This window comes from Trachypithecus francoisi, unplaced genomic scaffold, assembly GCF_009764315.1.
Source record: "Trachypithecus francoisi isolate TF-2019V2 unplaced genomic scaffold, Tfra_2.0 Lachesis_group1, whole genome shotgun sequence".
Lineage (NCBI taxonomy): Eukaryota > Metazoa > Chordata > Mammalia > Primates > Cercopithecidae > Trachypithecus > Trachypithecus francoisi.
The window spans coordinates 180427452-180439679 of NW_022681454.1; the positions used below are offsets into that span (position 1 = coordinate 180427452).

Genomic DNA, 12228 nt, shown 5'->3' on the forward strand with positions numbered 1-12228 from the left:
TTTCATATCATCGACTGAATCTTCAAAGAGATGAGCAGTTCTCTACAGCCCTTTTGGATAAATCAGGGCAGCATTGCAGGCTCTCAGGTTTAATCCATCCACGAGCCCTCCATCCTTTTTCTGTTTCATAAACAAACCTCCAGAATTCACCATCCTCGTCACAGCACAGAATTTATTTTCCCCAAATGGACTATTACACTTACCCAAAACAAAGCTCACTTGCCACTTAACTGCTTTCTCAGACTCTTGCTCTGGGTTTGCCACGAGTGTGGCATTTCACAGACCAGAACTACTTCGTGTGAGCTGCAGACCAGGGGATTAACCAAGCACTTCTTTCTCCACATCATTAACAGTAAACACTTCCTCTACCGTCTTTATTTCCTTCCTTTAATACATCTTCCAAAAACCCACGGCCATTTTTTGGAGGGCAGATCCAGCCTGGCTTTCATTAAGTCTTACCGGCTCTGCATCCAGGCCCCAAGGCAGCGCCTCAGTCTGCAACAGGGCGGAGGCCCAGGCTTTCTTTAGGTCCTGATGCTCTGATGAGCTGAACCCTGGCCGAGGACTGGGCCCTGCTGCCTCTGCCAGGCTGTTGAGACACTCATTTCCGGCCTGTCTGTATTTATGAGTCAGTGACCCCAGGTCCTTCCTGATTGCATTTTCAGCTGTCGTCAGAACTCCACGATCCTTTTCTCATCCCATCTGTACATCATCCTCACTGTCTAAAACTGTGACTGACTGCCTGGCCTAACCCAGGAGACTGGGGCAACCATGGTGACTCTTCATCCCCACCCCTCAGACTTCCCTATGTCTGTACTCACCAGCTGACCTACCATATTTTATATTCATTCTTCTATATCCATTTCTCTCTTACTTTGTACAGGATAATCTTATCTTGCCAATGAAGCTTCAGATACGCAAGGCCTTGAGTGGAGGAATGAACAGACTCTCTGCTGGGGAGGAGGCTGGTGATGCTAGAACACACTGCTTTCTGCAAAACTTGCTCCCTGCCCTCCAGCCAAGCGGGCATTCTCTTTGTCCTCAATCAGGAGAGCACACTCATCTCAGAGCCCCAGTGTTTGACGCATCCTCTCCTGTATTCTTGCTGTTTCTGTCTCATCGCCCTGTGTTTTCTTTGCAGCATGGATCACAACCTTGCTCTTTATCGGCCATGCAAGGTTCAGAAACATCTTTCATGATCTGGGGCATCGTGACTCTGATGAACATAGCTTGGAGCATGTTGCTGATAACAAGGTGAAACAGGAACCCCGCTCGTCATGTGACAGATGGATCCCACATACATACAGATGAAGGCAGAAGTCATCAGATTTGCAGACGGGAATGCAGCATCATGTTTACATGAAGAAACCATGAGGGCTGCTGAGGGGCAGGAAGTGCCCCTGCCTGGCCTCACAACAGGTACCTTCAGAGACGCTGAGGTGCACGGGGGGTGGTCAACGACTTCCTAAGGTGGCAGAAAAGGTCTGTACGAGGCTGGGGGTTTATACACTGGCTTTAGCTACAATATGAGTGATTTTTAAACAACTTTGAATTGTTCCCTGTATGGGAACAGGGCAATTAACTAGACGAACAGGCTAATTTTTGCTCCTAAGCTATTAAGTGTATTACACAGAACTGTGAAGGGGAGTCTGTTTCTTCCCCTGTGGACACACTCTGGATGTTCATCTGGAGCCCACTGACTGGCAGAGTGGCACCCTCTGTTGACTCTAGAGGCAATTATATTGAACTTAAGTTTGGTGAAGAAAACCAATTCTAATCAATAAGCATATTTACTTATGGAGTGTCTTCTATTTCCAGGTATTAAAATGGTTTAGAAGTAGTGCTCTAATAATCTACTTCTTAAAAAAGACGTAAGAAGAAAACACCACACAGACCAGAGTATGGCACTGCCATGTCTCTAGCATATAACCTCAATGTTACTGAAAATATCTCCTGATTAATTCCTTTTTCCCTGAAGACTCCTAAGCAGACCAAACCTTTTACTCAATTAATCACTGCTAGTTAAAGATGCAGTGTTATGTCCTGAATTTGTAACTAGTCTTTTTGAACTTTAAATGTAATCTGACACAAATGAGAAGCAGGTAAATATGAATAAACTTAAATGAAAGGCATTTGTATGAACATTTCATAGTTTGTACTGTTCCAACAGATGTCCACCTCCTCCCTCCCCAGCATACGCCCACACACCCTCCACAAAACTCTACTGCATGTTAATGGCAGTGGTCTCCTACAAAGTAACTGCTGAGCATAATTTTTATATTACCAAAACTATAAAAATAGCTTCTTAAAAGCCCTAATTCTATGCCAGAAGAGGCCACTGGTATTATCTATTCATTGAGGAGGGACTTCCATTCTCAGAATGCCAGATTCCTAACCCTATCAGTCATTAGAAGCATTCAAAGAATGCACATGCTTTTACTCAGACACCAACAATCACATTTTAACCACCCAGTTGTTGAAAATTCAGTGAAAGCTAAGGGGAAGTTTAACGTTTTCTCCTACATAAACCCAGTCAGTTTGTCTATGGCAGAATTACTTTATTGAAGTACTCAGGCATGCACAAATGGAATGCACTGTTTTTCTAACTGCAAATTTCTGAACCAGTGGAAAAAAAACGTCTTCTTTATTCAAGGCACTAACTACACTGTATTTTAACACTGCAGTCACAGGCAGTGTATGAGATCTTATTTGTGACTAATGAACTCAATTTGGTTGTTTTAAGGGAAACAAATGAAATTTCAAGTATGTTAAATAAACATAGTTTAACCACTTAGAACACATCAGTAAGTTTTTTAAAATTACTCTCCATTTCCCCCAATTCTGATTACCTGATCTATAGTTAATCTGTGCCTGTAACAAGTCCAATGCCTAGGAGACACAATTTCTAAGTATGCAGAGCTACAGACTTAGGAAAAAAAACACAAGTTTAATGGAAGATTTTAATTCTCTAAACTCATTACAAAGAAGACTGAAAGGGACTATATTTCTCGTACTAACAATGGCGCTGAAGAAAACGGAAAACTGTCAACTGTCTTCTCAACATTTCATCACTTTCAGAGGATCTGGCATGAGCACGAAGTCCTAAAGCAATGTGACCTCTGACTGTACAGAACCGTTTCCACTGGGGTGGAACTTTTACAAGACACGCATTGTGGACCCAGTGGCAACCCCTTACCTACCATGCCCAAGGATGAATGCTCCCAACACAGCACCTGGCACATAAAGTGAGCTTCATCAGCCCACGGAATGAATGAATGAATGAATGAATGAGGGAATGGTAGCAGAAAACAGACCAAAAACATCCTGCTATGCCAGGATTGCTTCCTGGTGATCCCCCTGGATAAACCGACTCTGGATCTCTTGGCCTCTGGGTCCCGGAACCGTCCAGGCCCACAGCTCCAGCGTTTTTTTTTCTGCCCTTGCTGCCTCAAGCCCCACCCCAGCAGGCCCCAGCTCTGGGGTCTAGTACTCAACCCAGTTGCATGAGGGAAATTCACCTGTTAAAGGCAAGGGGCAAAAATCCAGGTAACTGTGGAAGGGGAGGGAGGGGCAGGCACCTCTTCCTGAGGTTTGAGTCAATTACTGTGAGATGAGTCAGCACTGATATGGAGCTTCCTGCTCTGCTGAAGAGAAAATCCTCGCTGACAAAAAAGTACAACGCTAAATTACCAGGCAAGTATCTTCCTAAGTGTGTTTAACCAATATTATAGAAGAAAGTGTGGTTAAAATAATTTCAGAAATACTGACTTGGTCAAATCACGTTTCCTATACTGTGGGCCTTCTCAGAGGCTTGAACTGGCCAACACGGAATCCCCCAGAACTTCCCCAAACTGCCTGATGGGCTAAAAGTTACAAAATAAAAAATAAAAATAAAAAAAATCCTCTTTCTCCGCCGGGTGCGGTGGCTCAAGCCTGTAATCCCAGCACTTTGGGAGGCTGAGACGGGCGGATCACAAGGTCAGGAGATCGAGACCATCCTGGCTAACACGGTGAAACCCCGTCTCTACTAAAAAATACAAAAAACTAGCCGGGCGAGGTGGCGGGCGCCTGTAGTCCCAGCTACTCGGGAGGCTGGGGCAGGAGAATGGTGGGAACCCGGGAGGCGGAGCTTGGAGTGAGCTGAGATCCAGCCACTGCACTCCAGCCTGGGCCACAGAGCAAGACTCCGTCTCAAAAAAAAATAAAATAAAAATAAAAAAATTAAAAAAAAATCCTCTTTCTCCTAATATGCAAAATTGTATCTAGAGATCAATTTAAGCAATTGTGGCAGATACACAGAAATGCTTCAATACCCAGAACTGATATTGGAAAAGTAGAAACAGACTTTTAACAACTGCAAATTTAAAATGCCACTGAATGCTCCAAAATACCTGACTCAATCGAGTACAGCACTTCAGCATTTCTCCCTTTGTCCTTGTCCAGAGCTGTCACCTGCAACACAACTGAGCCGACGGCCGCCGATTCATACACCCGCCCTTTGTAGGAGGAAGTGGTGAACCACGGGGCATGGTCGTTCGTGTCGCTGACGTTGACCACAATCCTTGCAAAGTTGCGTTTTACAGGCACATCTTGATCTCGTACCTAAAAGAGTCGGCACATTATCAGTCCCATTGGTGTTTTTCTTATAACTCATTAGAAATCACCGTTAATCACACAAAGGCCTCAGGACCGAATGGTGGGAGGAGAGCGGGCAGAGCGCCTACCATGACCGTGAGGGTGTGCTGGTGCACGGCTTCATGATCGAGTTTCTCAGAAGTACAGAGAGAGCCGGTTGCAGGATCAAGACGAAATTTCTTGAGACTCAGTGGATCTCTGCTGCCCTGCAGAGTGTAGATCAGCCGGTTTTTCTCATCCCGATCCACGGCACTGATGCGCAGAATTTCTGTTTCTGGCGCCGTATCTTCAGGAATAACAACTTCATACTTCGATGTAGAAAACTGAGGACGATGGTCATTTGTGTCTATTACTTTGATGAATACCTGTAATGGATGACAAAATGGCTCGCACAATAATATGTCCAATGATGATGTTTTAATACTTAAAGAACCATGAACAAAAGTCAAGTACCTTGAAAGAATGACACTGTGGCAAAATAAAATACAAATAGGAGAAAGGCAATAGAAAACCCACAATCACACATGTCTTACAATACTTCTCACTGGTATATTACTTATCTAAATATGAGTAAGATAATGATGACCGTTCTGAATTCTTATAACTAATTCTGAAGACAAAATGTGTATATTTTTCACACTTGCCACGTCTTTATATGTGGGCATAACTTCTCTTACGCCTCCACAGAGAAGGTATCTGTAGATTACTCATGTACAGATAACAATTTACTTTACCAGGATTTATAGAAGACGAATTTCTTATATTAGATTGGAATCTGCAACTACCAATCTACTGAGGTGTGTAAGACAGATGATCACACTACCTCAGTTTCTCATTCTCATTGTTGACATCCCAAGCCCTAGATCACAGGTTTTTTTAATATGTAAAAAGAAAAAATAAGAAATGTGTGTAGAAATCACCGTATTTCTGTAATCATAAACCTACATGTATGCAGTAAATACATTTACTCCCTAAAAGCAATTTAGTCAATAGACTGAAAAACTAAACTCTCTTAATTGTGTCTACATTAAGTAAAAACCTTTGGAGGAAAAAAAGCTAATGTTAAGAAACTTGGTACTAAGCTAAATTAGAAACAAACAAAACTTTGACAGTAAGAGGATTAATTTTCATAATGAAAAAACCTATGGATTTGGCACAGCAGAAATCACTGCCAATTACAAAACACGGTTTAGAGTTTACGAAGAAGAAAACTGTGCTTGACGGGGCATACAGAACAAAGGGATCTGCTGGTCCAGGCAGCACAGGAGACCAGAGTCCCAGGCAGAGCTGTCCACCACACGGAGAAGGCCATGAACAGAGAGGCCCTCTGTGAGGGCTACATCAGTGTTCTCACAGAAGACCAAAACAGCAAGGATGTTTTAGTTAAATAAAACATAACATGACATTTTGTATGAATTCTAAATGCATCCACCAAACCATGGAAAAGTTTCATGTGAAAGCTGTGTAAACCTTTAAAACTACAGATGCCTCACTTTTACAGGTCAATGATGATCCAGAAGGGATGACTATAAAGGCAATTACCATAAATTAGATTATATATTAATTTCCACTATACATTTAAAAATTATTTTTCCCATGTATTGGGTACTGGGCAGAGAAGTTTAATCCTGCTCCAAGCTCAACTATTGTTAAGTAGAAGGAACTGAAAGTAAAAGCAAAATTCAATTGAAATACACTGATCGTGCATTTCCATGCCCAATGCTTGCCTACATAACACAGTGGGCGTGAAATCAGCATGCAATAGTCCCTGCCCTCATAGAGCTACCAGGCTCACCAGGCAATGTTCTGTACATGCACAGCCTAACCATGTCTCACATACTATCAAGTAAGTTTTTAAGAGTCTGGAGACTGGCTGAGATGTTCAGAAAGCTCTTTTAAGAGGGAGATAACGCTTTCTTGGATGTAGTTTTGGTTGGCAGGTGAGTAAGTATGAGGAAGGGCTGCGTCAAAGACATGAAGGCAAGCAGTGGGATGGAACATCCTGCCTTTTAGAGGTTGGAGAGGACTTGGAACTCAGGGATGATACAGTAAAGGAGCAAGAAGAAGGCAGAATCAAATACGCAAGCCTCGACTCCAGAACTGACGTGGGAGGATTACACAGCTCCTTTTGCTCAGAGGAAACTCACTTCCAAGATGAGCGGCAGGGATGAAGAACGGCGACTGGAAGGTGAACTGAGTGTCAGTGGGACGAGAGCCCAAACCCGAGCTGATGTGCAACAAAACGATGGTTTTCTGAGTGCTTACTGGGTGACAGGCTCTGAGAGAGTGAAGAACAGGCGCCCTGCGGGTCATCTCATCAACCTTCCTAACACCTCCAAGAGGATGATTGCCACCACCCCCACTTTCCAGGTGAGAACATGGACGCACAGAGAGTTACAGCTATTTGCCCGTGGAAAGGAGTACAAGAGGTGGAGCCGGGATTCCAACCAAGCGAGCTGCTCCACAGGCCATGATGCTGATGCTCGAGAGAAAGTGAAAGAAGATATGAAAGCAAAGCTGTTTGAATGAAAGAAAAAAAAAAGGTAACTGGATTTGGTAAGTTACCTGGAGATACAAGAGAAAGCCAAGTGACTGGAATCAATAGCGGTCAGCATCCTAAGCCACACACGCAGGACAGGAAAGCCGGGAGAAGAGCTGTTTCTGTTTCCGCAGGGCACTGGCAATTCTCCCACCATCCTGCCGCCCACCTCTGCTGGAGGCTGCCTGCTTGACCCACCAACGCTCACCTAAACCTTCTCAAATCGGCGTCTGCTGCCCCTGACCTGGAGACACAATGGCTGCTCTGTTGATTTTTGAGTGTTACTTCCAAGCCCCAATCCATCCCCGCGGTATCCTAGCGTCTCACCGCCCAGCTAATTCCTCTGCTCTTCAATCCATCCCCGCTGTATCCTGGTGCTTCTCACTGCCCAGCTGAGTCCTGTGCTCTTCTCCAGGTGGCAGCTGCTGCCCCGCTCCACCTGCTCCCGCCCAAACTCGTATTTCCAGGTTCTCAGCTCAAGAGGAAAAATAATCTAAACACAAATCATTCCCTTTGTCCCACACCTTAACAGGTCAACCTGGGCTCACCGTTCTCCTACAGTCCGACTGCCTTTCCCTGCCAGCGATTAGGATAGCATCTAGAGCCTATGACAATGGCCCAAAATAAGTTACAGAAGTATCTTTATACTTCTGAAACAATGAAATTTAAGATATTCTGTGTTCCCAAGAAAGAAAACTAGACTCTCTTTCCTGGGTTTCATAGGAATTTTAGTCGATACACATCATACTTCATGCTAAACTTTTAACTGCACAATTAAAAATACAATTATTGGGAAAGAGTTGCACTGTTCATTATTCATAGAGGTGTTGCCTTTAGTAATGAGAATGCTTGGCAAAGAGCCATCTCCACTGTTTATGAAGCTCCTTTTGTTAGATTTCTGGGTAGTCGATTCTGTGAACTGGTCTACAGTTATGCCCCTTACATCCTTCTCTCAGAATTATCCTGTTAGATTTATTATAATTTATGATGTTTTTATTCTCATTTTTGTGCTCTAAAATTTTACAAGGGCTTATGTTTAAAGAGAGAAAATCAATAGATTTTGCTTTTTTCTAGAATGAGAACAGCTACCAACTAAATTGAAATTTTCACACCATACTAGAACTTTTACAAGACAATCTCAAAATGACCCCAAAAGCATACAGCATACATATATCAATTTTATATACACTAAAAATCACAAGCATTTAGAGAAATATTTTTGTAAATGGCTTTAAATTATCTACCCATTTATTAATCGAAAAGACATCATAGACGATAATTTTTATCTTTTAATGCAGCTCAATGACTTAGCAGATGATGTGTCTTGCTTAGGATTTAAAACAGTATAATCTAATGCTAGAAAACTGAAACTCAGAAGCATCTTGTTCTCTGACATTTAACTTTCTTTTTCATTTAGGCCACAGTAGGTTATAAATACGCCTTTAGCTTCTGCCATCCTAGTGTAAGCTCCAAGAAGGCAAGATTGTTTCCTACTATTCACCTTCCAGAATGGTACCTGGCATGTAACAAGTATTCAACAAATACTTGTTAAAGAAATGAGTGAATGACACTCTGCTTGCTCCTGAAACCTCACGATGATTCTTCTCTCTAGGAATATTCCTTCTGTATACTTCAAACGGCCCACACTGAGAACCAAAGAAAAGTAGTAAGAAAGAAGAGAATTTAAATTTAACTTACAGGATTTTAACACTTCAGTGTGAAACCCCCATAATCTGGCCATCTCAATTATCAGATAGGAGCAAATAAAGGTGTTAAAGGAATGATTAGAACAATTTTATTAATTATTTTACATAGCCAGGAGGAATCCACAAAAAAAGTGATTTAGAAGATAACCACTTTATCCAGTTTTACTGAAACTGATTTAAACAATTCATTCTCAATAGTGACGTACTTTATGTTAATATAGTTTAAAATGAGTATAAAATTCCAAGATTTTGATGGTATAACATTGGTCTGGTTTTGTTTTTGAAGTCTTTTCTCAAAATTCTCAAAAGTGCTTAATTATATGCAAAACCTAAATCGGGATATGGAATTTTCTTTCCCTAAATAAAAATTCTTAGTGTGCATGTGTGTAAACTATACCAACACACACACTCTTCTGATTTGAGACCCTCACAGGGCAGAATCCACAGCTCATATTTCCTGTGGACTCCCCAAGTCCGAATGTTATCTCCATCCTCCGCTGACAACCGCATCATCAGTAATGCACTGACCTGAGTGAGGAGAGTGGTGGCTCCATCTGTGGCCTCGACTGTGAGGTTGTAGTTTGACCTCTGTTCTGCATCAAGAGGTTTGGCAACAATGATGGTTCCAGTTCCCTTGTCCACATCGAAGTGACTGTCGTAGTTGCCACCTAGTTTAAATTGGGACAAGAAAAGTAAAAACAGTCACAGGATAACACTCTGTAGTTTATTTTGTGGCTTTCTAATACTTAATGGCACTGAAAAAAACTTCTAATATACTAGCAAAGAGTTTCCAAGGAGGAGCATTTTGAAAGACAAGAGTGGCCAATTAGAAAGACAATGCTTGTTACGGCAAAGTGAACCCTAATTGTCCAGGAAGCAACTAACCGAAGGAAAGAAAGCAAGAAAGCAAGTCTGAAAACAAAGACATTGCTAATACTGCCAATGGGTTACTTTCAATGTGCTTTTTCAGGGGTTCTGAATTTCTCTTCAATCTGTATCTTAGTAGTTATACGAACCATTACTGGGCCATTTAAAAGTTTACTTACTAAGAAAACCTTCTGATACTTTGAGCAAATTGGCCTAATAAAATAGCTATTAAAAATCAATGTTAACTCTAAAAAAAAATAGTGGTAGTTAACTTCAATTAGTCCTGGCTACTATGAAGTATTTGAAAATATTTTTTTCTCATTTTTGACAAACACAAAGCCTAATGAAACAAAATTTCTATCCTACTAATATTATCCAAGTATTTTTGATAAAACTCTCTTTTCAAATCCATTGAGCTAGATATAAAATGAAATGGGATGAAAACAGAGGCTTAATGTCATGGTGAAATTCTACGACTAAATCTAACCAAGAAACAAAACAACACACACGAGATCTTAAGAGAAACCTAAAACCACAGAGCAAGGTGAGCATCACGTGTCAACACGCTGGCGAATGGGATGGGTGACCATGCGCACACTACGGAAAAAGAAAAAAAAAACAGCAATGGAAGATAGTCATTGGAAATAAAAAAGTTAAAAAAAAAAAACAAGGCTTTTACTTTAGATCTCATAATCTGAGGCAAATTATGTGATCTCAGCAGATACCTTCTGCTGGACAGTTCGGGTCACAAGTCATCTGAAAGATGTAAAAAACGTCTCTAGCAAGCGTGTCTCCTGGCACAGCCAAAAAGCAGCAAGCGCGCATGGAAAGCAAGCACAGAACAAGAGCAATCAATCAAACCAGGCCCAAGCACAGCAAGGTACACAGCGGGCTCAGGTACTGCACAGCAGCAGCCTGGCCATCTGGAAATGTGATAACAGTTAACAGAAAGCAAACAAACGATTTTGAGTATCGTTAACTATGAAAATAGTCTCTTTTTCCCCTTCCCTTAAAAGGATGCCGCAACGGTTTCATAGGTGTTGATGACATGGATTTCATACAATCACCAAACTGGTAAAACAGCCCAACCGTTTAGCATGAACGTTCCAAAGGTAAGGCCCGGGGCCTGGGTCCATCAGCTGCAACTTTTGGGGGCTAGGGGGTAACATGACTAAGGGGTAGAAGAGGAAAAACGGGCATAAAGTTCCCCCTAGAGAAACGAATCACAACAGATACACTTGTTCTTAAATACCCTTGTAACTAAAATGTGAGGAAACAATTAAAAAAAAAAAAAATCTAAGATGCCAAAGTCTAATGTGAAATTTAAAAAATATGTTGACTAGGGTATTACATTCAATGTCTTACCTAAACTACATGACAAATAAGAAGAAATGGCTTTAGCAAGTAAACGTGACTGGAGGATGAAATAATCTAATGAATCCTCATTCCTGTTGAAAATGAGGTAAATAAAACTAAAAACCCACAGCTGGTACCATAACTTTAAAGGTATACGAATCAAAATTTGTAAGCTTATTCCCTCTTAAATATTGACATGTGATAGTCATACAGGCATAGTTACTTTAACTGTTCCAATCATATTCACTAAAAATAACAATGTGCTACAGGTTATGTTATCAATAATTAAACATTAAGAAGTTGTGCTTTTGGACCAAAACATTCAGGGCTTTTGTCTGTAACTCCTTGATGAACTTTTAAAAAATTTTATTTTTAAATTAATAACTTGGTAGAATAGAGGACCTATTTTAAACAAGTTTAATATATGCTATATATTGTGAAAAATTTTGCAATCAAAATATTATAGTTTAAAGCAAATTCTCCACCTGTCGATCGTATTCCCAATTTTAAATCCTGACACGTGCCCAAAACTCATCAAACCGTATGCAGGTTCTCCTCAGTGTGACCCGTAAGGACAAGGAAAACGAGGAGGAATGCTTACCCGTGATGTCAAACCAAAGAGGTATGCCAGGAGGCTCAACAGATATTACTCCAATCATGTGAGCAACGGGGTCACTTTCCATCACAGTAAAGGTAAAAAACGATTCTTCAAATAAAATGGGCTCCGGGGACGGTTTGGGTTTGGAGATCCATTCAATATGGAGTCTGGTGGTCGATGACTTTTGAGGGCGACCATTGTCAACTGCCTTAATCTGCAACATTTGGGCAGAGGGGATTAAAAACAGCAAATCAGAAGTTACCACCCAGAAATGAATGGAGCACAGACTGGTTTGGTCTTAAACTGAGCCAATTTCAAACACTTAACATTTGTATACTGTGTACTGAGCGCCTGATAAAAGAACGATGTCATGACCACATTCAACAGAAACCATACACACCCTGAATGACAGACGAAAAGGAAAAACAAACCCGTGCTTCTCCCACATGATCCGGTAACGCCTAATGGGGTCATTAGGTCACAAACACTTCAGCCGTTTACTAAACAGAAATAAAGTGACTAAAGAA

General features: G+C 41.3%; 1 protein-coding gene across 5 annotated transcripts in view; it reads right to left on the minus strand.

The window, feature by feature from the left end:
* The window catches only part of FAT1 (FAT atypical cadherin 1), a 140853-nt gene that overhangs the window by 36130 nt on the left and 92495 nt on the right, over window positions 1-12228 (minus strand). For all 5 annotated transcript variants that reach the window (XR_004438251.1, XM_033215936.1, XM_033215935.1 and 2 more), the window contains exons 6-9: window positions 11705-11915; window positions 9409-9548; window positions 4725-5000; window positions 4392-4602 (exon numbers count right to left, since the gene is read on the minus strand). Coding sequence is in view for 4 of the 5 variants with exons in the window: in XM_033215936.1 (XP_033071827.1) it covers window positions 4392-4602; window positions 4725-5000; window positions 9409-9548; window positions 11705-11915 (838 nt within the window). In the remaining variant the exon portion in view is untranslated. The remainder of the gene's footprint in view (window positions 1-4391; window positions 4603-4724; window positions 5001-9408; window positions 9549-11704; window positions 11916-12228) is intronic.